Source organism: Leopardus geoffroyi, chromosome C2 (genome assembly GCF_018350155.1).
Source record: "Leopardus geoffroyi isolate Oge1 chromosome C2, O.geoffroyi_Oge1_pat1.0, whole genome shotgun sequence".
Taxonomy (NCBI): Eukaryota; Metazoa; Chordata; class Mammalia; order Carnivora; family Felidae; genus Leopardus; species Leopardus geoffroyi.
The window spans coordinates 136,860,506-136,887,860 of record NC_059333.1 but is presented as its reverse complement, the minus strand read 5'-3'; the positions used below and the strand labels follow the sequence as shown (position 1 = coordinate 136,887,860).

Sequence of the window (27,355 nt, the reverse complement as noted above, 5' to 3'; positions counted from 1 at the left end):
GTATTATTTCAAAAGAGTTGAAAGACATGTCAACTTTGCATAAACACACAAAGATGAAAATGCTTATTTATCAACAACTATTTAATTTTAGACTTTTAAAAAGTTGAGCTTTTATGTTACAAAAGTCATCAGGATCCCCAAATAGAGGATTCTTAAGGATACTATTTAGTTTGGTTGTGACATTTTGGTACAATTCTTGGAGCAGAGTTTCCTCTGTGATAGGAAACATTACTCTCATATGATACATCCACTAGGACCTATGTTTAAAAAGAAATGTTTTCCTAAGGAACACAATCAAAAGGGATCACTCCTTTCCTTGTGTAAGTATCTCATGGTTTTATATGTCCAAAACCAAAGAGTAGGCATGAGAAGGGCCACTCTGCCACCCTCCTTATATACTGCTATCTGATTTAAAATATTCCATCCTGTTGCCACGTCCTTTGTCAGCCCATGTATCTTGTTTCAGTTTTGTTTGTTAGAAAACATGGTCCTCATATTCCAGGTGATTTTCTTCCTAGGTGGGTTAGAAAACAGGAGTGACCAGCTACATCAGAATAGCCACTAGGGGGGCGCCTGGGTGGCGCAGTCGGTTAAGCGTCCGACTTCAGCCAGGTCACGATCTCGCGGTCCGTGAGTTCGAGCCCCGCGTCAGGCTCTGGGCTGATGGCTCAGAGCCTGGAGCCTGTTTCCGATTCTGTGTCTCCCTCTCTCTCTGCCCCTCCCCCGTTCATGCTCTGTCTCTCTCTGTCCCAAAAATAAATAAACGTTGAAAAAAAAAAAAAAAAAAAAGAATAGCCACTAGGGTTCTTAGGGCCAAGGATTAATAGCAATGCATGGTCAGCCTGCTTGATCTGCACTCGTGGAAGGCAGCGTGTAATCTAGGACACAACTGCTGCTTCAGAACTCTCATATCCAGAGCTAGGAATGATATGAGGAGACATGTAGACATATGATGCTTTCTGAGACTTCAGATGAAGAGTTGATTACTTGAAAATTTACTAACTCCTACCTTAATTATAACAGATTCATTCTAACAATTCATCCCCACTGAGGTAGGGGACAGAGGAAGGGAGAAACTCAGAGGAGAGGCCTTTTGCCTGGCCTTTGGGACCACCCCAGGGGATCAGAGAAGGGACACCCCAGACTGTGTTTTCACATCCCTTAATTACTCTAACAGCCATATGAAATAGAAGTTCAGGGTTGCCAAAAGAAACAAAAATCTCCTGCTTGTTGCATGTTGCCTAAAATTCTTTTAACTAGGAAGTCATCCTTTGTCTTACACATCTGGAAAAAAAAAGAACCCAGATGAGTGTTTGGAGTGAGAATGGACGGGTTTCTGGAAAGATCAGCTAATCTGTGTATTACAATGGAATGGGGACCTAAGGGAGGGATGCCTCCTGAGGAGGTGGAAAGGAAGTGGAGGAGGAGGCCACTTCAGGAGTTGACTCTGTGGGGACACTCCTTACCTGTCGCTGTGGGTGGGGCAGCAGGAAAACGCTGTTCTGCACAGGGGCACTGAGGTGTTTTGCTGTACAAATGCAGCTTCTGGCAGCTCTTCTGAATTTCAAGTGTAGTTGATCATACGGTTAATTTCCCAGGAGGGCACATCATTTCTCCAGGATCTTTAAATTGTTAAGATTCCGCTTAATAGATGTATTCTGCAACTCTTCTATTTCTTTGGCTTTCCTATTCACTGTCTAACCTTTCTTTCTATTTCCCTCTGCTTTTTTTTTTTTCTGTGTGCTTCATAATAAATGTTTTTCCTCCTTTAATTTTTTTTTCAAATCTTTTATTTCCTCTACTCACTCTAACATTTCTTTCTACTTCTATGTCTTATCTTTCCTTCCTTATGTTTTCCCTTAATAATTATCATTGCAGAGAGGTTGCTAACCAAAGTTTGCTGGCTTTCAGTATGTTCAGATTTTAGTTTGCTCAGTTGTTCATGCATGCTTTATCTCTCTGGCATTTGCACATTCACAACTGTAAAGTTTATATCAGGCCAGTTAGGAACATTTTATAAATGATCCTATTTTAGAGAAGAGAATTTTCAAGGGGTTTACATGACATACACAAGATCCTAGTGACAAGAAGTGAGTGAGATGGAACTTAAATCCAATGTGTCTTCTCTAACTTTTTATTCTTTCTGCTTGAATTTGGCTGCTACCTTAAAAAAATTTTTTTTTAATGTTTATTTCTGAGAGAGAGAGAGAGACAGAGTGCGAGCAGGGGAGGGGCAGAGAGAGAGGGAGACACAGAATCCGAAGCAGGCTCCAGGCTCTGAGCTGTCAGCACAGAGCCCGACATGGGGCTTGAACCCACGAACTGTGAGATCATGACCTGAGCCAAAGACGCTTAACCGACTGAGCCACTCAGGCACCAACTACCTTTTAAAAAATACCAGAGGGGCGCCTGGGTGGCGCAGTCGGTTAAGCGTCCGACTTCAGCCAGGTCACGATCTCGCGGTCCGTGAGTTTGAGCCCCGCGTCAGGCTCTGGGCTGAGGGCTCAGAGCCTGGAGACTGTTTCCGATTCTGTGTCTCCCTCTCTCTCTGACCCTCCCCCGTTCATGCTCTGTCTCTCTCTGTCCCAAAAATAAATAAACGTTGAAAAAAAAAAAAAAATTAAAAAAAAAATACCAGAAACACTTAAATAGTTGAAAGTAATTTTATATATGGGTTAGTATAGGTGAATACCCTCTTAATTGCATTAATGCTTATTTATTTATTTTGAGAGAGAGAGAGAGTTAGAGTGTGAGTGGGGGAGGGGCAGAGAGAGAGGAAGAGAGAATCTCAGTCTGTCAGCGCAGAGCCCAACATGGCTCATTAAGATCTCACTAACCATGAGATCATGACCTGAGCTGAAATCAAGAGTCAGATACTTAACTGACTAAGCCACCCAGGCACTCTAAAAATATTAAAGATATTAAAATACAAATTTAAAAACATAGATCTCAGTCTGACTTTCAATTTTTCCCCTAGATTGCAGAGATATTATGTAACATTGGTGTCAGGCTTTCTGATGAAGAATTTGAAAATGTATGGAATCTTGCATCAAAAAAACATCACAGAGGAGAAGTTTCTGTAGAGACCATCAGAAATGTTCTGGATGAGCTACAACATGCAGACCGGATCAAGTGTAAAACAACCATGTGATATTTTTAGAGTTCATTCATTTAAAAAAAGAAATGTTAAATCTGTGTTCATTAAAATGTTGAGTCCATTCTGGTTTTAGATATGTTAGATGTCAGTAGTCACTGAAGTAGGACTCATATGCCTATGTGTATTGCTAATAAATTTGATTTGGGATTTTAAGATTTATTGTATTGTTTTCTGTAAAACACCAAACAACTTGATGAGTACTTAGAGTTAATCTTTCATCTCACCAAAGGCCTAGTTCAGAATGATGTAGATGTTTGTAATGAAAGCATTGTAGACAGATGCTTAAGAAGTCTATGCATTTTAGTTGGTTGAATGAAATTCAAAGTCTAGTTTGTGATACTAGGTTGACAAAATTTTGCCTTCAATCTTTTGTTATTTTTCTCTTGAGGTGTCACTATGACAGAATGTAAGCTTAGCAAGCTTTCAATCCGTGTTAGCATCTGAGGAAAACAAACACAAGGAGCAGAATTTAGAGAAGAAAAGCTGGGGTTCCAACAATGACACGATAGCCATTAGTTTTAATGGCTATTTAATATTCCTATGGCTATTTTAATGGCTATTTAATATTCCTATGGCCATTTATAGCAGCATTATCCACACTAGCCAAATTATGGAAAGAGCCCAAGTGTCTATCAACTGATGAATGGGTAAGGAAGATGTGGTGTTTACACACACACATATACACATACCCCCCCCCCCCACACACACACTAGAATATTACTCAGCCATGAAAAAGAATGAATTCTTGCCATTTGCACTGATGTGGATGGAACTAGAGTGTGTTATGCTACATGAAATAGGTCAGTCAGAGAAAGACATATCAAATGATTTCACTCATATGTGGAATTTAAGAAGCAAAACAAATGAGTGAAGGGGAAAAAAAGAGGCAAACCAAGGAGCAGACTCTTAACTATAGAGATCAAACTGATAGTTACCAGAGGAAAGGTGGGTGGAGGGATGGGTTAAATGGGTGATGGGGATTAAGAAGTGCACTTGTGAGAAGCACCAGGTATTGTACACCTGAAATCTATGTGCACTGTATGTTAATTAACTGGAATTTAAATAAAAACTTAAAAAAAAGTCTTCCTATGGCCAGAAAAGCATATTGCCCTTAAAGTATGTGAAGAGGACACAGCTGACCCACCATTACTTGCAGCCTTAGAGCACTCTTAGTAGCAAATTGCACACAATCATTTCCTCTCATGCCTTGGCCCTCTGATGCTCTGGCCTGATGAAGCAGGGATGGTGAGAAGGTGTGACCTCAGCATAGTGTGTTCTTCCTGTACATCAAAAGCACCAGTGTGGGTTAAAGCCACCACTGAAGCTTGATTAGGAATACAACTTGATTAATTGAATTATCAATAAAATGTATTCCGTCAATGTTTTTCTGTGACAGACTTTGAATTTTGTTGTTCATTGTCTATTAGTATGAAAATTACTGTTTAAGATACTGTCGTTACAGTGTAGTCTACCATTACTTATAAAAGAGAGAGAGAGAGAGAGAGAGACCTAAAGTTTAAAAAATTGCCCATTCTCTAGAAAATGTAATTTTATAATTCATTTATTATATGGGTAATTTATTTAAAGAAATATTTAAGTTTATTTATTTTGAGAGAGAGACAGAGACAGAGACAGAGAGAGAGAATGCATGAGTGCAGGGGAGGGGCAGAGAGAGAGAAAGGGAGAGAGAGAATCCCAAGCAGGCTCCATGCCACCAGCACTGAGCCTGAGGTGGGACTGGAACCCATGAACCGTGAGATCATGACCTGAGCTGAAATCAAGAGTCAGATATGCAACCAACTGAGCCACCTAGGCGCCCCATAAAGCCACTATTTTCAAGACTAAGGGACATAACTGACTCTCCTAATACATAAAAACAAACACAGGAAGTTAGACAAGTGGCACGTGGGTGGCTCAGTTGGTTACATATCTATTTCAGCTCAGGTTCAGCCTCACATTGGACTCTGCACTGACAGTGGAGAGCCTGCTTGGAATTCTGTCTTCCTCTCTCTCTGCCCCTCCCTTGCTCATGTTCTCTCTCTCTCAAAAATAAATAAACTTAAAAAAAAAAAACTAAAAAAGTAGATTAATCACTTATAAAACTGTATGGAGGTTAAAGCACAAAAGAAGTAAAATCAATTATACAAAAGTCAGTCAAGGGATTCACAAAATAAAAGGTTGCAAAGTATGACATTATGTACATAAAACATGGTTGGCGGGGAGTAAAAACTTAGTGCTTTTAGAATGGGTTCACACCCTATGTTTGACAATATTGCTATGTGCATAAGATGTCATATATAAGCCTAATGATAACCACAAATCAAAAATGTATAATAGTCCTGTCAGTTAAGGGTCTGACTCTTGATTTCGGCTCAGGTCACGATCTTGCAGTCATGAGATCAAGCCCCGCATTGGGCTCTGTGCTGACAGCATGGAGCCTGCTTGGGATTCTTGCTCTACCCCTCCTCTGCACTCTCTTTCTCTCTCTTTCAAAATAAATAAGCTTTTTTTTAAAAAAGGAAAGGAAATAAAAGATATCTAAATTGGTAATGAAAAAGTAAGACTTTCACTAATTACGGTTGACATGATACTAAATATAGAAAACCCTAAAGACTCCACCAAAAAACTATTAGAACTGATAAATCAGTGAAGTCACAGGATATAAAATTAATATACATAAATATGTTGCATTTTTATACACTATTAATGAAGTAGCAGAAGGAGAAATTAAGAAAACAATCCCACTTAAAATTGCACCAAAAATAATAAAGTACCCGGAAATAAACAACCAAGGAGGTGAAAGATCTGTATTTTGAAAACTACATATTGGGGTGCCTGGGTGGCTCAGTCGGTTAAGCAGCCGACTTCGGCTCAGGTCATGATCTCGCGGTCCGTGAGTTCGAGCCCCGCGTCGGGCTCTGTGCTGACAGCTCAGAGCCTGGAGCCTGTTTCAGATTCTGTGTCTCCCTCTCTCTGACACTCCCCCGTTCATGCTCGTCTCTCTCTGTCTCAAAAATAAATAAACGTAAAAAAAAAAAATTTAGAAAACTATATATTAATGAAAGAAATTGAAGAAATCACAAGTGGAAAGATGCTGTGCTCATGGATTGGAAGAACAAATATTGTTAATATGTCTATACTACCCAAAGCATTAAATATCCACATATTTAATGCAATATCTATTAAAATCCCAACATTTTTCACAGAACTAGAATAATCCTAAAATGCATATGGAACCACAAAAGACCCTGCATCAAAAATAGACACCGGGGGCGCCTGGGTGGCGCAGTCGGTTAAGCGTCCGACTTCAGCCAGGTCACGATCTCGCGGTCCGTGAGTTCGAGCCCCGCGTCGGGCTCTGGGCTGACAGCTCAGAGCCTGGAGCTTGTTTCCGATTCTGTGTCTCCCTCTCTCTCTGCCCCTCCCCCGTTCATGCTCTGTCTCTCTCTGTCCCAAAAATAAATGAATAAACGTTGAAAAAAAAATTAAAAAAAAAAAATAGACACCGTAGATCGATAGAACAGAACAAAGAGTTCAGAAATAAACCCATGCTTTTATGGTCAATTAATCTATGACAAAGGAGGCAAGAATATACAGTGGGAAAAAGACAAATGGTATTGAAAAAACTGGACAACTACATGGAAAAGAGTGAATTTGGACCACTTCCTTATACCATAAACAAAAATAAAATCAAAATGGATTAAGGACCTAAATGTGAGACCTGAAACCACAAAATTCCTAGCAGAAAACATGGGCAGTAATTTCTTTCATATCAGCTATAGATATATTTTTCTAGATATGTCTCCTCTGGCAAGAGAAACAAAAGGAAAATTAAAGTATTGGGATTACACCAAAATAAAAAGCTTTTGCATAGCAAAGGAAACCATCAATAAAACAAAAAGGCAACCTACTGAATGAGAGAAGATATTTGCAAATGATACATCAGATGAGGGGTTAATAACCAAAATATATAAAGATCTTATATAACTTAACACCAAAAAAATTAATAAATTTAAAACTACAATAAAAAATAGTCCAATTAAAAATGGGTAGAGGACCCGAATACCCATTTTTCCTAAGAAGACATTAGGATGGCCCTACAGACACATGAAAAGATGGCCAAAATCACTATCAGGGAAATGCAAATTAAAACCACAATGAGATATCACTTTACATATGTGAGAATGGCTAACATAAAAAAACATGCAAAAAAAAAAAAAAAAAACAAGTGTTGGCAAGGATGTGGAGAAAAAGGAACCTTTGGGTGCACTGTTGGTGGGAATGCAAATTGGTGTAGTCACTCTGGAAAATAGTATAGAGGGTCCTCAAAAATTAAAAATAGAATTACCATATGGTTCAGTAATTCCACTGCTGGATATTTAGCCAAAGAAAATGAAAACACTAATTCAAGAAGATATATGAACCCCTATGTTTATTGCAGCATTATTTAAAACAGCCAAGATACAGAAGCAACCCGTGTCCATCCATAGATGAATGGATAGAGTAGAGGTGGTATGTGGGTATACATACATACCTATGGAATGTTATTCAGCCATGAAAAGAATGAAGTCTTGCCATTTGCAATGACATGGAGGAACCTAGGGGGTGTAATGTTAAGTGAAATAAGCCAGTCAGAGAAAGACAAATACCATATGATTTCACTCATATGTGGAATTTAAGAAACAAAACTAATACAGAAAAAAAGACAAAAGGACAGACTCTTTGGCAAACCAGGTTGCCAAAGGGGAGGTAGGTGAGGGGACGGGTGAAAAAAAGAGGTTTACATTACACTTATCTTGATGAGCACTGAGAACTGTAGAGAATTGTTGAATAGTTGTATTATACCCCTGAAACTAATATAACTCTGTATGTTAATTATAATTGGGGGGTAAAAAAACCAGCCTTTAATATGTGGACTAACCTGCCGTAAGCAGTATGCCATCTCTGACCAGCGTTCAGCAAAAAGCGGACAGCCCAACCGTGAAACCAGCTGCACTGCACCAGGTCAGCTCCTGGAATCAAACAGCTCATGGTGCTTGGGATGCTGTGAGGTGCATGATGCTGGAGATTTTCTTTTCATGCAGATGAACATCTTGTATTTGGCTATATTAAGAAAGTATGAGGAACTGTCATCTCAATCAAGTTTCATGCCTTCAATGATTTCTAATTCATCATTTAGTTTTTTTCCACTCTTTGCTAAAGTGACATCCTTTCCCCCAGATTGTGTTGCATCAGAAAAGTAGTGCTGATTTCTCGATTCCTATTTGTAAGAATTACGGTCCTGGCATGACACGGTCTTCAGGCCCTCACGCTTCACTAAATCTGGCCACATGGTGTCATAAAATGCTTAGCAATTTTAGTTTATCAATCAGACTCTTCTTGAGGAGCAAACTGAGAGCATTTGATATGAATAACAAATCTGGATTCGTGACCTTAGGAAGGACACGTAAACTTACAAAGCTGTGGCTTTATTTACAAAATGGAAATAACATAAGTTCCTTATGAACTTGTAAGGCAGCTTTGATGGCATATGTGAGCACCTAGAACCATTTTAGCTCAATAAATATGAGTCAAAAGACCTGATTCAGGTCATAGCTCATCTCACCTACTTGTAAGTACTATTTTGTTCTCCATATATCAATATAATTATGTTGACTTCTTCTTCGTTTTGTCCTCATCCCCCTGATTCTTTTTCTTAAGTAAGTGTCCATCGTTGATTTTGGCAGATTCGATAATCCCCACTGACTTACTGCGCTAGGTAATTTAGAATCCACCTAGCATGTCTATCACTATGCTTTGAGCAGGGCTCCTCATTTTTTAAAAAATGTGTACACACACAATATACTGGGATTCTTACTGTGACTGCATTGAGTGTAAAGATGAATTGGGGGGAACTGACATTTTTATAATGTTTGGACTACCAAACAATAAATATGATACATTCATACATTCATTGAACTTTTCTTTATCTCAGTAATTCTTCTCAATTTTCCATGTTGAGATATTGTACATTTTCTGTTAGATTTATTCCTAGGTATTTGGTATCTTGATTTTATAATACATTGTATCCATTTTCATGTTGTTATTCTATTTTTTATTTTTTTTAAGTATTTATTTTTTTAAAGTTCATTTATTTTGAGAGAGAGAGAGAGGGAGAAGGGGAGGGGCAGAGAGAGAGAGAGGGACAGAGGATCTAAAGTGGGCTCCACACTGACAGCAGAGAGCCCCATGTAGGGTTTGAACTCACGAACTACAAGATGATCTGAGTTGAAGTCAGACACTTAACCGACTTACCCAGGCATCAATGTATCAATTTTTAAATAGATTTATTGAGATATCATTTACATGCAGTAAGATCCACTGTCACAAACACAACATAGAACTGTTCTATCACATCACAAAATTCTCTGGTACTCTTTTGCGGTAACCATCTCCTCTTACACATTCTAGCCCCTCACAACCACTCATTTGTTTCTTTGTCCTGTAGTTTTCACCTTTTTGAAAATGTCATATCAATGGAATCGTGGAATATGTAGCTAGCATTTTGAGAGTGACTTCTTTCACTTAGTAATGATTTTAAGATCCATCTATGTCATTGCATGGGTCAGGAGTTCACTCTTTATTGCTGAGTAATATTCCACTGTATGGATACACCACAATTTATCTGTTTACCAGTTAGAAATCTGAGTTGTTTCCAGTCTTTACCAATTCTGAATAAAGCTGCTATGAACACTTGTGAATAGGTATTGTGTAAACATAAGTCTTCATCTCTTGGGAAAATAACTACGGGTGAGATTGCTGGGCTATATGGTAAGCATATGCTTAACAGTATAAGAAACTGAAAATCTGTTTTCAAAATGGCTCTATCATTTTGCATTTTCACCAGCAATTTATGAGAGTTCTAGTTCATCCTGGTATCGTGTTTGAAAAAATTATTTTCGTCTAATAGGTCTGAAGTAATAGCACATTGTGGTTTTAATTTACATTTTTGTAGTGACTAATGATGTTGAGCATCCTTTATGGGCTCATTGGCCATGCATATATCTTCTCTGGTAAAGTATACATTCTAACATGCTGCCTAGTTTTTTTAAAAGTTTATTTATTTTGAGAGAGGGAGAGAGAGAAAGCATGAGCAGGGTAAGGGTAGACAGAAAGGGAGAGAGAGAATCCCAAGCAGTTCTGTGCTGTCAGCTTGGAGCCTCATGTGGGGCTTGATCTCACGAACCATGAGATCATGACCTGAGCAGAAATCGAGTCAGACGCTTAACCGACTAAGCCATGCATGCACTTCACTGCCTATTTTTTTTAAAAGGCTTGTTTTCTTATTATTGAGTTTTGTGAGTTCTTTATGTATTATAGATACAAATCCTTTATCAGATATGTGTTTTGTGGATATTTTATTCTATATTTAGCTTGCCTTTAAAAAATTTTTTTTTTAAATGTTTTTGAGAGAGAGAGAGACAGAGAGAGACAGAACAGAGTAGGGGAGGGGCAGAGGGGGAGGGAGACACATAATCCAAAGCAGGCTCCAGGCTCTGAGCTGTCAGCACAGAGCCTGACGTGGGGCTTGAACTCACAGACCACAAGATCATGACCTGAGTTGAAGTCGGTTGCTCAATCGACTGAGCCACCCAGGTGCCCCGCCTTCTTATTTTCTTAACAGTGTCTTTCAAAGAACATAAGCTTAAAATTTTGGTGAAATATGATTTATCAATAATATAGCAAAATTGCCAGCCCTCCTGAATTTGGTGATCATAAATTGAAAGTGAGACCAATCACTTGATTTTGTATCTTTCTTTGGTTAGTTTCTTCATATGCAACTGCTGCACTTCAGATTTGGAATAAGTGGAGATATGAATTTAGGGGTGGAATTTAACCTGGTGAATAAAATGGTGGGAGGAAGGGACCAAGGAGTTGAGTGTATGCAAGGAGTTGATTCCAGTGATAGAACATGGAAACTAAGATGAGTAAAGAGGAAGTTCAGAAATAAATGATAGTGAAAAATGGCAGGATTAATGGATTGGGCTATCCCAGTCAAAGAATTGTGGGAAAGTCATATATATACATACATATATATGTATATATATGAAAAAGTTATATATAAAATAGGAGTTGGTGATCACAAAGTGGAATGCTCGCAAAGTGAAATTCTGTACGTGGTAGTTGTTGGTAATGACAATGTCTAGGATGTGATAATAGGATTGCATGACTTAAACAGGTGGAGAATAGGATCATTGAAGGAAAGGAGTACAAAAAGTGAGAAGTCCATTGTTAAGCAGAAGGATCACCTACCTGGATATTGATACCACCAAGATGACAGGGAAGGTAACAGAGAGAGAATGACCCTGGTTTCATATCCCTTTGAAATCATGATGAAAGATATACACTGTTATTTTAGAAAAGAACACACACAAATATTTTTGGTCAATTCCCCTTCTTCCCCCCATAGATAGACCTCTAGACCAGGTAAACATTTAAGTAGCTAAATTTAAATTTTATCCTCAGGTGGGCTTCATATATATCCTTATTTTCTTGCCATCCATCCATCCATCCACTTACCACGTGACTAACCATCCCGCATCTGAACTTTGGTTAAATAGCATTTTCAGGAGAATGCTGTTCTCTGAATGGAGATGCAAAGAAACATGCTTCCCCATTTACAACGGTAGGGGGCACCCTAGCATTTCCAAACTTACTGAGAAGCCTTAGCCCACATGCAGAATAGCTGCAGAGGCTCAATAATACTGAGTAAAAAGAAGACTGTTAAACTGGAGGGAGGAGACTTTTTACCACTGTACTTTGTGAAATCCAGGATGATCCATGCAGTTTCTTCTTTTATTATTTAGTGGCAGTAATTAGGCTGGAAAGGAACATTTTAAATAGTAAGCTAGAGTGGAGGCTTGTTTGGATTATAAAGTGTTATCTCTGAGTGACACAAGTAAAGCAGTGAGAAATATTCAAGTGAGGTAAAAATAAATATCCAAATATATCACCACGTTCTCACCTAAATCCATATTTCTATAGTGTTCAGATAGTCTTGTTAAAGGTAAAATAGGGGCGCCTGGGTGGCGCAGTCGGTTAAGCGTCTGACTTCAGCCAGGTCACGATCTCGCGGTCCGTGAGTTCGAGCCCCGCGTCGGGCTCTGGGCTGATGGCTCAGAGCCTGGAGCCTGTTTCCAACTCTGTGTCTCCCTCTCTCTCTGCCCCTCCCCCGTTCATGCTCTGTCTCTCTCTCTGTCCCAAAAATAAATAAACGTTGGAAAAAAAAAAAAAAAAAAAAAGGTAAAATATATTAAACCCATGAAAACTTTAAAAAGCCAGTTTCCTAGCCCAGGCAAATAAATTTAATACATTTTCTTTACAACATAGCTAACAAAGAGAGAAACTTGTTGGAAATATTATGTGGGCCAATAAAAGGTAATTTTATTTTATATAGTCAAAATATGAAAACTCACTGTGGCTGGATGTGAAGGGCTGGGCTACTTAGAGGTTAACACCCCAGCCATAAACCACCAATGAGGATAGACTTGAAGGGCATTTCTTCTATTATGAAACATTTACAATAATAGCCTTGTAAAAAATAATGGGACCTATTTAAAGCTCATTTATTTCCCAGCTAAGTGGCAATTTCCTATCACTCAAAATGCTAATACTTCCTCCTGAAACCCTAGGGATAATCCAATTCATGTGTGTTCGTTGAAAAAAATCTGGTTAAAATAAGCAGGTGATTCTGTTTTAATAATATCTGTCCTGCCAGCAATAAGACAGTCTCAGGTGCAAATAAATATATCAACAAACAGATTTTCTTTAAAGCACACAGGGTCTCATATCATTTCCAAATTAGCCAATTAGCATGATGCTATTGGAAGAGCTAATTAAAAAGTGCGTTTAGACTCAGAAATGTTTCCTGAGAGTAATCTGGAGCTTATAGTCCTTATTCCACCTGTAATTACTCTGCCTGATTTTCTACTCTGTAGATAGAGGTGAACACACCTTCACCTGGGCAGAGGGAAAAGCCCTTTTTTTTTCCCCCCTCTCTTGGAGTCAGCTCATGTATATCAATACCTTGAACTGATTAATGCATACTTAGCTTGTTAAAAAGGCACTCCCCGTCCCAATTCTTTAAGTTGTTAGAAGGATGGTTAACTAGTACAGAACTTAGAGTAAGGTTAAAAATTTCTTTAGAAATTTGGTCCTGGTAGAAATATATTTACAGTTAGAATCTTTGGTAAGTTCAACAACTTTTGTAGCAAATGTGTCTATCAGAAGAACTAAATTCTTGAGATTTACCAGTAGAAGAATTTTGCTGGGGGGAGGTGAGGATAGGCGATTTATATTTGGTAGCCACTAAGTCAGTGCCTTTTATTTTCGTTCATTCATTCATTCATTCATTCAGGTAGGCCCAACATGGGGCTTGGACTCACAATCCTGAGATCAAGACTTTAGCAGAGGTCAAGAGTCAGATGCTTAGCTTAACTGACTGAGCCACCCAGGTGCCCCTAAATTTGTACCTTTTAAAGTTTAACATCCATACAGATTACCCATAGATCTTTTTAAAATACATTTTCTTACTTGGTAGGTACCCCCTCCCCCACGCCCCCATCCCCCTCCAGGGGCTGAGATTCTGCATTTCTAAAGCTTCTGAGTGATACAGTGCAGCTGGCTAGGGATAGCACTTGTGCTCTCAGTATAGAATTAGCCATTTCTCCAAAGAATCCTAACCAGCCCTTTTACTAGAGTATGGTATTGGAAATCAAGTTCTGAGCACTAAGTGTGCTAACTACTACTGGAGTGTCTTTGCTTCCATGCCCTCTTAGCTAATAGAGCAAGCAAATATATATGTGTATATTAGACTGTGTACCTATACATATTTACAAATATTTCTATGTGTAAACATCTATATCTACATTAACCTAACAATGAGCTTAATGATGTCCTTTCTCCCTCCCTTTCTCTTTCTTTTCTTTCCTGACATTCAAATTATGCACATTAGGCCTTTTGAAAATAAAATTGTCCCTTAGCTCTTAGATGTCTTGCTCTTTTTCTTTCTTTTTTGCCTTTTAGTTTGGGAAGTTTCTGTTGACGTATCTTCAAGCTCACTGATTTTTTTTCTCAGCCATGTCAAGTCTACTGATGAGCCCACCCAAATCAATCTTCATTTCTGTTCCAGTGTTTTGGATTTCTATAATTTCCTTTTGATTCTTTTTTTTTTTTTTTGAGTTTTCATCTATCTGCTTATATTATCCAGCTGTTCCTGCATATTGTCTACTCTTCATATTCCTTAACATATTAAATCACGGATATTTTAAATTACTTGTCTGATAATTCCAACAGCTGTGTCATATCTGAATCTGGTTCTAATGCTTACTCTCTTTGGAGTGTGTTTTTTCTTTCCTTTGATTTTTGCCTTTGGTTGTAAGATTTAGTTGAAAGCTGGTCATGTTGTATTGGGTAATATAGGAAGTGAGTTCAATAGGATTTGGGAAAATTTATGTTAACCTGGCTAGGAGGTGGGATGCATTTCATGTTTGCTGTAGCTATAGGTACCAGAGGCTTCATATTCCTTTAATGCCCTTGATGTCTCTCTCCTGTAGATTTTGGGTTTCCCTAGAACTCTTAGAGTCTGCATGTCATAGTTCCTTCATCTGTAACCTGCTGTGACAGTGGAGGCCTGTTGGGGAGCTGGTATGGTATGGGCGAGGGGAAGCATTGTACAACTTTAAGATGAAACCTCAGTCTTTTATGTCTCAGGGCTGTGACCTTCTTAAGTGTTGATAGGGTGGAAGAGCTTTTTTTCCCTCCTGACATGAGACCAGAGAGCTAGATGAGGTGGAGTAGGAGGAATATCCTCCGACACCCCCACCCCCCCAGGTAGGATAAAGCTCTGCTTCATTCTTTCCCTGGGAAGTAGACCTGTGTTATAGAGAGCACTTTGGACATTTTTCATAATGATTATTCTCCTTCCTCTGCCAAATCCACCCAGTCTTTCTGTGATCTTCACCATGAGAACTTGGTACTTTTCTTGAAGGTAAAATCCAACGGAGTAGGGGGAACCCCCCCCCTCCCAACAGTGTGGCCCCCGTTTCTCAGTCTCAGGCTGCTCAATTGTCAGCCTCAGCAATTTGTCACAATGATCGTTTCCTACCAGCTTCTAGTGCCAGCAGCTCCTCCTCCAGGGAAGCGGATCTCATCTGTGACTCTGGATTTTGCTGTCTCTCCAGATTTTGATTGGCAGTTTACCCTGCAGTGTCAGTTCCCTGATGGGCCCAGGAAAAGTTGTTTTTCAGTTTGTTTTGCTTTTTTAGATTGTAAGGATGGGAGATTTGACTTCTAAGCTCTCTACATGTTGAAGCAAAACTACAAGTGTTGTATTCACTTTTCACTTGCACCTCTATCTGGGTGGAGGGAAAAACAAGGGAATACCAAAAGGAGTATATTTCATAATTTACGAACTGTAGTAAACAAGGATGAAACCAATCACTGAAATGAGTTTGAGAGTTTAGTTTGCGTGTAATTATTTCTCTGTCTCTCCTGTCATAATTGATAGAGATTAATAGAGTTCCAGGATCTTGTGGTTACCTCTGCAAGGGTCAGCACATGTATGAAACACCACCTAATGTATCAGATAAGATGTTGAAAGGAATATATCAGGGATGTGTCTTGACCATTCTTCTTTTTAGTCTGTACCTTAATGACTTGAAAGGACTTCTGAATGAGCTGATTTATGCCCCGTATGTTTACAATTTCTATGCTTATCATTGCTTCTTACAACTCACTTCTTTCTGAATTTAATTTCCTTCTTTTCCATTTTAGTAGTTCTTTCTGATATGGCTAATGATTGTTAATTTGATCTGTTTTCACTTTCATTTTCAATCACATAATGTTTTAGTTCAGTATAGTATCTTAATTGATAATTATTGTTGGCCAACATGTTGGCAACATTCACTGCATTTTAATTCACATTGTTACTTTTGAAATGAGTGATTTCTGACTGTTTCTTTGTAGGTCATATATATTTTCTCTCTTCTTGCTTTCAAGACTTTTTCATATTTTTTATGTTCTGTAGTTCACTGACATATAGGCATGACTCTATTTTAGTTATTTTGCTCAAGACTCATTGTACTTATATCTGGGTTCACCTTTGACAAGAGAAATAAAACAGTAAGCTAAAGAATCCATGTGCTTTTTTGTCTCAAGTTAAAACTTGAGAATAAACTTAATCTTGGTGACAATCTTTGCCAAATGGGACTGAAGTTTCCAGAGACAAGGAACAGAGTTGTAATCCAGTTTTGGGCATTTGAACTGGGCTGTTTCTCCTCCCATTACTAACACATGGGCCTGATGGATAAAATATGAGAATAGAAACACAACTAAATTATATCTCTCTAAAAAAAAAAAAAAAAAAAAAAAAAGAAATGGAAATCCTTGAATTCTTGAAACAAAGAGGTAATTTGAAATCAGAGAAACATGTTTGTAGCATGACATCATGATAACCTGAGCCTATGCAAGGTATACATTAGAAATGAGGTTCCTGAATTAAGCCAGAGCCCTATAAGGGCTGCTGTGGCAGATTACATTCTCCAAAGGTGGCCAAAAGAATATTTCTAAGCCCACTTGTCCTATTTGTTTATTTATTTTGAGAGAGAGACAGAACAACGGCAAGCGGGAGTGGGGCAGAGAGAGAGGGAGAGAGAATCCCAAGCAGGCTCAGCTCTGTCAGTGTAGAGCCCAATGTGGGGCTTGAACCCATGAACCATGAGATCATGACCTGAGCTAAAATCAAGAGTTAGACACTTAACTGACTGAGCCAACCTGACATCTCCACTCCACATGTTCTTATAGATACTTGCCCCACCATCAAAAGGTGGAGTCTAATTTCTCTTCTCTTAAATCTCTCATGTCTCACTTATAACCAATTAGACTGCAGAAGTGATGCAGCATGACTTCTAGGTCTAGGAAACAAAAGATGATGCATCTTTTCCTTTGTTTGTTGGAATATGTATGCTGGAGTCCTGTGCTGCCATGTAAACAGTCCAACTGCCATCATGCTATGAGGAAGCTCAAATTATCCCATGTGGAAAGACCACATGGAGAAGCCCTGAAACTATATATATAGAGAGATGCCTGGCCAACTCCCATCTGCTCCTTCTGACCCCATTCCCCTAACTCACTTCTAGCTCCATTCACTATGTAACTACAACCACTTGAGAAATCTTAAGCCAGAACTTCCCCAGGGAACCAGTGTTCCCAGGGCTCTCTCCTGAGACTGTGAGCTATGAAGACCATTTAAACATGGATTGTTGATTTTTTTTTATCACATGGTAACTGTCTTTGTTTGTTTGCTTCTTTTTTCATTTATTTCAAGTTTTTATTTAAATTCTAGTTAACATATAGTGTAATATTGGTTTCAGATGTAGACTTTAGTGATTCATCACTTATATTCAACACCCAGTACTCATCACAAGTGCCCTCCTTAATGCCATCATCCATTTAGCTCATCCCCCACCCTGCTCCCTCCATTAACTCTCTTTGTTCTCTATAGTAAGGTGTCTCTTATGGTTTGCTTCTCTCTCTCTTTTTTTCTTACCCTTTCTACTATGTTCCTCTTTGTTTCTTAAATTCCACATATGCATGAAATCATATAGTATTTGTCTTTCTCTGACTGACCTGTTTAGCTTAGCAAAATACATTCTAGCTCCTTCCATGTCATTGCAAATGGCACAATTTCATTCTTTTTAATGGCTGGGTAATATTCCATCACACACACACATGCATACCACATTTTTCTTTATCCATTCATCATTTGATAGACTTTTGGGCTGTTTCCATGGTTTGGCTATTATTGATAATGGTGCTATAAACATTGGGATGCATGTGTCCCTGCAAATTAGTATTTTTGTAACTGTTGGGCAAATACCTAGTAGTGCAACTGCTGGGTTGTAGGGTAGCCTATTTTTAACTTTATGAGAAACCTCCATCCTGTCTTCCAGAGTAGCCACACCAGTTTGCATTCTCACTGGTGACTTTGCTGAATTCATGTATCAGTTCTAGCAGCCTTTTGGTGGAGTCTTTTGGGTTTTCCATGTAGAGTTTCATGTAGTCTGCAAAAAGTGAAAGTTTTATTTCTTCTTTGCCAATTTTGATGCCTTTGATTTCCTTTTGTTGTCGGATTGCTGATGCTAGGACTTCTAACACTATGTTAAATAACAGTGGTGAGGGTGGACATCCCTGTTGTGTTCCTGATCTCAAGGGGAAAGCTCTCAATTTTTCCCCATTGAGGATGACATTAGTTGTGGGCTTTTCATATATGGCTTTTATGATGTTTAGTTATGTTCCTCTATCCTCACTTACTTGATGGTTTTTATTAAGAAAGGATGCTGTATTTTGTCAAGTGCTTTTTCTACATCTATTGAGAGGATCACATGGTTCTTATCCTTTCTTTTATTAATGTGATGTATCACATTGATTGATTTGTGAATATTGAACCAGCCCTGCAGCCCAGGAATGAATCCCACTTGATCATGGTGAATAATTATTTTTATATGCTGTTGAATTCAATTTGTTAATATCTTCTTGAGGATTTTTGCATCCATGTCCATCAGGGATATTGGCCTGTAATTCTCTTTTTTTGTGGGGTCTCTGTCTGGTTTGGGAATCAAGGTAATGTTAGCTTCATAGAATGAGTCTGGTATTTTTCCTTCCATTTCTATTTTTTGGAACAGCTTGAGAAGGATAGGTATTAACTCTGCTTTAAATGTCTGGTAGAATTCCCCTGGGAAGCAATCTGGTCCTGGACTCTTTATATGTTGGGAGATTTTTGATAACTGATTCAATTTCTTCACTACTTATGGGTCTGTTCAAATTTTCTATTTCTTCCCATTTGAGTTTTGGTAGTGTGTGGGTGTCTAGGAATTTGTCCCTTTCTTTCAGGTTGTCCAGTTTGTTGGCATATAGTTTTTCATAGTATTCTCTGATAATTGCTTGTATTTCTGAGGGATTGTTTGTGACAAATCCATTTTCATTAGTGATTTTATCTATTTGGGTCCTTCTTCTTTTCTTTTTGAGAAGTCTGGCTAGGGGTTTATCAATTTTGTTTATTTTTTCAAAAAACCAGGTCTTAGTTTCATTGATCTGTTCTACTTTGTTGTTGTTGTTGTTGCTGCTGCTGTTTTTTTGTTTGTTTTTGGATTCTATATTGTTTATTTCTCCTCTGATCTTTATTATTTTCTTCTTCTGTTGGCCTCAGGGTTTCTTTGTTGCTCTGCTTCTAGTTCCTTTAGGTGTGCTGTTAGATTTTGTATTTGGGATTTTTCTTGTTTTTTTGAGATAGGCCTGAATCGCAATATATTTTCCTCTTAGGACCGCCTTTGCTGCATCCCAAAGGGTTTGGACTGTTGTGTTTTCATTTCATTTGTTTCCATACACTTTTTAATTTCTTCTTTAATTGTCTGGGTGACCCATTCATTCTTTAGTAGGTTCTTTAACTTCATGCATTTGGAGGTTTTCCAAACTTTTTCCTGTGGTTGATTTCAAGTTTCATAGCACTGTGATCTGAAAATGTGCATGGTATGATCTCATTTCTTTTATATTTATTGAGGGCTGTTTTGTGACTGTATGTGATGTATCTTGGAGAATGTTCTGTGTGCACTTGAGAAGAATGTGTATTCTGCTGATTTAGGATGAAAAGTTGTGAATATATCTGTCAAGTCCATCTGGTCTAGCGTATAATTCAGGGCTATTGTTTCTTTATTGATTTCCTGTCTGGATGTCCATCGTTGTAAGTGGAGTATTAAAGTCCCCTGCAATTACCACATTCTTACCAATAAGATTGCTTATATTTGTGATTGTTTTATATATTTGGGTGTTCTTGAATTTGGTGCATGAACATTTATAATTGATAGCTCTTCTTGATGGATAGACCTCATAATTATGATATAATCTCTTGTTATAGCCTTTAGTTTAAAATCTAGTTTGTCTGATACAAGTATGGCTACTCCACCTTTCTTTTGACTTCCAGTAGCATGATAGATGGTTCTCCATCCCCTCACTTTCAATCTGAAAGTGTCCTCAGGTCTAAAATGGGTCTCTAATAGACAGAAAATATATGGGTCTTGTTTTTTTTGTTTTTTGTTTGTTTGTTTTTATCCATTAGGGTACCCTATGTCTTTTAATTGGAGCATTTAGTCTATTTATATTCAGTGTTATTATTGAAAGACGTGGATTAGAATCATTGTGTTATCTGTAGGTTTCATACTTGTAGTGATGTCTCTGGTCCTTTGTGGTCTTTGCAACATTCCACTCACAGAGTCCCCCTTAGGATCTCTTGTACGGCTAGTTTAGTGGTGATGAATTCCTTCAGTTTTTGTTTGTCTGGGAAAACCTTTATCTCTCCTTCTATTGTGAATCACAGACTTGCTGGATAAAGGACTCTTGGCTGCATATTTTTCCTATTCAGCACATTGAAAATTTTCTGCCATTCCTTTCTGACCTGCCAAGTTTCAGTAGATAGGTCTGCTGTCTACCCTTGTAGGTTAAGGCCCATTTGTCCCTAGCTGCTTTCAGAATTCTCTCTTTATCTTGTATTTTGCTGGTTTCACTATGATATGTCATGCAGAAGTTATGTCTGAAGGGAGTTCTCTGTGCCTCCTGGATTTCAGTGTCTGTTTCCTTCCCCCAGATTGGGGAAGTTCTCAGATATGATGTGTTCAAGTATACCTTCAGCCCCTTTCTCTCTCTCTTCTTCTTCTGGAACTCCTATCGTATAGGTATGATTCCATTTCATTGAAACACTTAGTATTCTAATTCTCCCTTCATGGTCTAGAATTTTTTTATCTCTCTTTTTCTCAGCTTCATCTTTTTCCATAATTTTACCTTCTATTTCACCTATTTTCTCCTCTGCCTCTTCAATCCTCACTGTCACCATTTCTAGTTTATTTCGCACCTCATTTACAGCATTTTAAATTCATCGTGACTATTTTTTAGTTCCTTGATCTCTGCAGCAATAGATTCTCTGCTGTCTTCTGTGCTTTTTTCAAGCCCAGCAATTAATCTTATGACTATTATTCTAAATTCTTGTTCAGTTATATTGTTTATATCTGTTTTGATCAATTCTTTAGCTGTCATTTCTTCCTGGAATTTCTTTTGAGGAGAATTCTTCCGTTTCATCATTTTTGTCTAGTTTTTTGTCCCTTATGTGTTTTAAAAACTTGTTACGTGTCCTGCAACTGTGAGGACTACTATACAGTTTAAAATTTAAAAAAAATTTTTTTTAGTGTTTTATTTATTTTTGAGAGAGAGAGAGAGAGACAGACAGAGTACGAGTGGGGGAAGGGCAGAGAGAGAGAGAGACACAGAATCCAAAGAAGGCCCCAGGCTCTGAGCTGTCAGCACAAAGCCCAATGCGGGGCTCGAACTCATGAACCGTAGGATCATGACCTGAGCTGAAGTCGGATGCTTAACCGACTGAGCCACCCGGGTGCCCTGCGAGCACTACTATATTAAAGAGGGGTCATACACTGTCCAGGGCCTGGCCCTTCAGGAGGTGTTTTTGGAGGGTGTTACTTGTTCTCTGTAGTTGTGACTCTAGTTGCTTTATCTCCTCACTCGTAGTGATGTTTTGGACCCTCCACCAAGTGTGCTTTGATTTTTTCGCTGAAGTAGACCAGGAAAAGAAAACAATAAACCAGAAAAAAACAATAACCAAAACAATAACCAAAAAACAATAACCAAAAAACAATAAACCAAAAAAAAAAAAAAACCAGAAAAGAAAAAACAAGCCAGAAAACAAACCAGAAAACAAACAGAAAAGAAACAGAAACAAACCAGAAAAGAAAAAAACCCCAAAACACCAGCTACAGCAAAAACAGTGGGGTGGTGGTGTTGATGGAAGAGGCCTTATCCCATACAAAAAGAGATATGACAGGGGCAGAAAAAGAAAAGAAAAGAAACTTGACCAGGCAGAGAAACTCTATGGCTTAATCCAGAGAGAGAGAGGGGAAAATAAAGAAGGAGATACAGAATAGGTATAAAGAGAATAGATTAAATATGTCTGCTTAAACAAACCAACAACCAGAATAACCAGACTAGAGGAGGGAAGAAATAAAAAGGAGAAAAGGAAGAGAAGAGGGAAAAAAAAAAAAAAAAAAAAAAAAAAAAAAAAAAAAATATATATATATATATATATATATATATATATATATATATATATATATTAAGAACTGTCCAAGAATTAAATCAGAAAATGCAAAGTCGCTGGGTGCCTTGGAACCCGTGGCAGTGCAGGTCTGGAGGAGGGGCTGGCTGGTTCCACAGCGTCAATCCCTCTCCAGTAGATACACAGTTACCAGGTGCAGAGGGGCGTGGTTTGGTGTGTGTGGGCCCCGCCTCCCCTGTGGGCCCACTGTCAGTTCCCTGAAGCCCCACCTTGTTGGTGATGGGGAGAAAAATGGCGACACCCCAGTCTCTCCTCCACCCACTGGGTGTCCCAAACTACTCTGTTCAGGCTGTACTCACTGTGCTGCGGGCGCGAACGAGGGGGTTTGTCCTGCTCCGCCAACTCCCGACTCCCGGTGCCTCCTTGGTGATCAGCTGGGATTTAAACCCTGATGTCTTAAGGGGTCTGGCTCCATGTGCCCTGGTTCCGGGAAAGTGCCGCTCCGCCCCGCCTATATATGGCCTCTGGCTGGTGGGTGCAGGAAGTCTTTGTCCTTTGAAAGGTTATATGCCTTCTTCCCACAGCACTCCCGGGAGGGGATTGCTTTCTCCCACTGCAGACTGTGCCTCTGAAGTAGTTACCGAGCCCGAGGCTGGCTCCCCTTCCCACCAGGTGTGTGAACTGGGCAACGGGCCCCTGTCTGGAGTAAGCCCCACAGTTAAGAGACTGCATCTTTCTCTGTCCCGGTCGGTGGTTTTTCTCTTGTCCAGATACAGTCCTATGCTTCCCCAGCCTTTCTCTTCTCTTTGTCCCTCCCCTCCATGCCCATGAGGCCCATTTTATCTCTCCCAGTTTGCAATCACGCACCTGTGGCCAGCCAGGTTATCCCCGTGGGTCCTGGAGACGTCTTTGTCACTCTGCAGCCTCGACTGTTGGAATTCAAAGTCCTTTGGCCTCAATACTGCTGTGTTTGAGGGACAAGGGAACTTCGGGTCCCCCAACCCCCCCGCCCCAACCTCTTCTTAATATAGCCATTTTTACCCCCCAGAAGCAGAAAATACAGCAGACTTTCCTAACACACAGAAGACAGAGACCTAGACAAAATGCCAAGAGAGAGGGATTCCTCCCCAAAGAAGGAACAAGAAGAGGTTGCGGCCAGGGATCTAATCACAACAGGTAATTGTCTACTCAAGTAGAGCCAAGAGATGGAGGGGGAGAGAGTCCCAAACACAGTATTTGAGCACCTGGATCCATCTATGCCTGAATTTATAATTACATGAGTCTATATATTTTGGTTTTTACTTTAGTTTGTCTGAGTTGAGTTTTTGTTAGTTTTAACTTAAAGGATCCTGATGATTACAACTCTACTATTCCAGACCAGTTTGTACTGAAAGAGATAAGAATGGAAACAAGTTGATCTATGAGGTAGATTATTATACCATTTGCTTAAATAAACCACACCTCTGGATTCATGCTCTCTATTGTCCTCTCTCACAGTGAGTGTGTGTTCAACCACATGAGTACCTTGTAAGTGTTTGCATTTTGGGGCTGCTCTTCTTGGAAGGCTTTCTCCTGGAACCAGCTTCATGGAAGTCCAGGAAACTCTGCGGCACAGAGAGGCAGAGTGTAGAATTCCTAGAAGATGAGACAGAGATAACCCATGTGAAAGAACACTGAGGCACCCCAGCCCAGCTCCTCACTGCATGCAGCCACATGCGTGATTCAGCCAACATCATGTGGAGCAGAAAAACTGCCCAGCTGAACCTACAGTCAACCTGTAGAATCATGAGCAATAATAAATTGTTATTGTTTTAACCAACTAAGTTTGGGGGTAACTTGTTAGGTGACAAAAGGTAATTGAAGTAGCCAAGGATCAGAGCACCCAGTCAGATTTGGTCTTAAGCAGTTGCCCAAGACAGACTGCCAGTGATACTTACTCATTTACGCATTCATTTCATTTAATGAAGCATTTAATGAATGTCTGGTAGGTACTGGTCCATAAAAAATTGTAAAGGGACCAGGAAATGGCAAAAATGTGCACAATCACTATGTAAATAATGGATGTCACTTTAGAATTTGATGTTTATCTCTTTCAGAAGATTTTAAATGGTTTTGGCCTGTGAAGGAAATAACTTCTGACTAATCAATATTGACAACCAAATTTTCCAGCATATAAATGGAGCCAGGAGCTATGTTTTAAGGCCAGATCCTCCTAATGTGTATTACAATTGCCTGTATTTATGGACAGATGAGTTACATCAAGGTTTAAAGGAAATATATTTTCATTGCAGTGAGAAACTGTTATTTTCTGCTTTGAAATTTATTCCTTCACTGGGGGCATCTGACTACCTGGATTACAGTTTTAGTTCCATCACTCGGTAGATTTATGACCTTAGGGGCAAGTATTAACCATTCCAAGCAATGATTTCTCTATTTGTTAAAAGGCTTAACAGTAGTATATACCTTATATAGTAATCCCTAAATAAATTATTATTATTATTATTATTATCCTAAATGATTTCTGGATCACCAACTCTATCTTAGGAAATCTATTTGGTTTTCTTTATTTGAAAGAAAATAGTGGTCATCTTTGCTTCCTAAGAAGCAAACATCAGTATTCTTTCTTAGTATTAACTAACTTCATCCTTTCTTTTCACTCCCTGCTTTGGGAAATTAAAGATTTTAGTAAAATGTTAACATTGAGAAAATGTATTTATGTATTAAATGATTTTTTCACCCATAAACATTACCTTATTATATGATATCTGAAGAAGTCAGTGCAATATCGGAGTATGCTTAGTTTTATAATGGAGTAGGGAAGCAGGGAGAAAGAACTGGGCTCATCTTTTCCTTTTTTGGAATAACACATAAAGGTGTAATTGACAAAGGAGAGAGCTCAGCTTTCAAGGGATTCAGGTTTGAGGAGTAGGCAGTAAATTTTAGCCAAGCTGGGAAACTGTGGGAAGTTCTAATTTGCAGAAAGTAGAAAGCCTCCATGTGTCAAGAACATGGAAATCACGCCCCAGTTTGGTTTTGATTTTGCCACAGCTCTGCTCTGCTTTAACCTCCTGATCTGGTCAATTCATATCCTCATGTTCGAGCACCCGAGGATTTGGTACGTATTGTCATGTGATACCCCGTGCATTTGAATTATACTCTCTTTAGAATGACAATGATAATTCTAATCACAGAACTGCATCAAGTACCTTAAAGTAGGTATGAGCTGGAAAAAAATATTTAAAGACTCTTTAGCATCATATTCTTCCTCATCTGCTGGAATATTGAAAACTTGGCGCAGGTCAGATATCTGCGGGAGGCCTTAGAAGCTTTGAATTTGAGACCTCATGCTAGGTTTTCTGCAGGGTGTTTACTTGAAGATATAGGTAATTGATGAACACACGCACACACATACTATGATTCTGATGACTTAATTCCTTCCTTACAACTCTTTTCAATTCAATTTATAGCAACACTGATGAAACGCCTAGCTCTTAACCGAGCATAAAGCCAGGGGCACTGAGACGATTCTTCTGTGAACTACCCTAAAACATCTATGGATATACCTAAAGCAATTCATGAAGGTTTGCCCTCCGGAGAATTTGTGGGCTGTATTGGCTGGTGGATAAGGTTTGCTGATTTTGTGGCCATGCCTCACCCACACTGCCTCCTTTCCTCACTTCTCTGGAACGGTCGCATCAAAGACAATGAGACGTTGTCTCACTGCCAGGCCACTGCTGGTTGGCAAATGGATTGTGAGAAGAGGAGGTGTTATAAATATCTTGTATAACCAAACTGGGTAGATTGGATTTCAGGGTCAGAGATATTCCTTCCATCCTCCCCCCTCCCCCCTGGTCCCTTCCTTGCCTTCTTTATTTCCCACATATTTACTCAGCACCTCCTCCGTTTCCGACACGGTTGCTCAGCGCTTCGCATATAAAGTCGCCCTCCCTCATTAGCGGTTCGGCTTTCCGGGGTTTCGGTTCCCTGCCGCCAAGCATGGTGGGAAAGCAGGTCCTCCTCCTTCTGACGTCACAATGCCTGCGACATTCACCTCACGGCATCTCGTTACGTAGGCATTTGATGGTCTCACAACGTCACAAGAAGGGTGAGTACTGGACAGTAAGATATTTTGGGAGAGAGGGAGACCCTATTTACAAAACGTTTGTTACAGTATATTTTTGTAACCGTTCTATTTTATGATTAGTTATTGTGGTTAATCTTTTACTGTCCCTAATTTATAAGTGAAACTTCGTCTCCACACTATGACTGTGTGGAGCCCGATGAGGGGCTCAAACTCACAAACCATGAAATCGTTATCTGAGCCAAAAGCAGCGGGCAGTCGCTCAACTGACTTAACCACCCAGGAGCCCCGGGAAGCTGGATATTATTAAAACAAGTAATTCCCCAGGGTGTCTGGGTGGCTCAGTTGGTTCAGCATCCAACTGTTGGTTTCAGTTCAGGTCATGATCTCTTGGTTCATGGGTTCAAGCCCTGGATCTGGCTGTGTTGCTGTCAGTGCAGAGCCTGCTTGGGATTCTCTCTCTGTCCCTCCCCGCGTGTGCTCTCTCCCTCTCAAAATAAATAAACTTAAAAAAAAAAAAAACCAACCCCCAAAACCAAGTAATTCCAATAAAGTAGGATTATCATTATGGTAAAGGATGGAGAAGTACTCTTTTTTTATTTGGCCAGAGCATTTGTGATTCTACTCTGATGGCATTTTTCACATTGTGTCCAAAGCTAGTCTCCCTTTCTGGACTGTGCTCTCTTAGAAGTTCTCATTTACCATGGTATCCCCACTCCCAGTGCAATGCCTGGTATTTGGAGGCTAATAAGAATTTACTGAATGAATAAATGCTCTATGATTATTATTGATAATTATTTTATTCAGCTTTCTCTGTAATCCTGAACATATGGTTGACACACAATAAATACTAGTCAATGAAGTGTGATAGTCATCTTTTTTTTTTAATATAATGTGGTTTTATTTATTTATTTTAAAAGTAATCTCTACACCCAATGTGGGGCTTGAACTCATGACCTCGAGA

The 27,355-nt window shown here is 39.1% G+C and overlaps 1 protein-coding gene and 1 long non-coding RNA gene across 3 annotated transcripts in view; one reads left to right on the top strand and one right to left on the bottom strand.

The window, feature by feature from the left end:
• Positions 1 to 3,310, top strand: part of EFHB (EF-hand domain family member B) — a 50,961-nt gene extending 47,651 nt beyond the window's left edge. For both annotated transcript variants that reach the window (XM_045503753.1, XM_045503754.1), the window contains one exon: positions 2,978 to 3,310. In XM_045503753.1, the coding sequence (XP_045359709.1) occupies positions 2,978 to 3,151 (174 nt within the window). In that variant the 3' untranslated portion in view covers positions 3,152 to 3,310. The remainder of the gene's footprint in view (positions 1 to 2,977) is intronic.
• On the bottom strand, positions 7 to 26,436 carry LOC123611621. Its single transcript, XR_006718762.1, has 5 exons — positions 26,206 to 26,436; positions 23,835 to 23,945; positions 8,079 to 8,260; positions 1,467 to 1,622; positions 7 to 514 (listed from the first exon to the last, which is right to left on the bottom strand). It is a non-coding gene; the product is annotated as an uncharacterized LOC123611621 (long non-coding RNA).
• Positions 26,437 to 27,355: the final 919 nt, after the last annotated feature.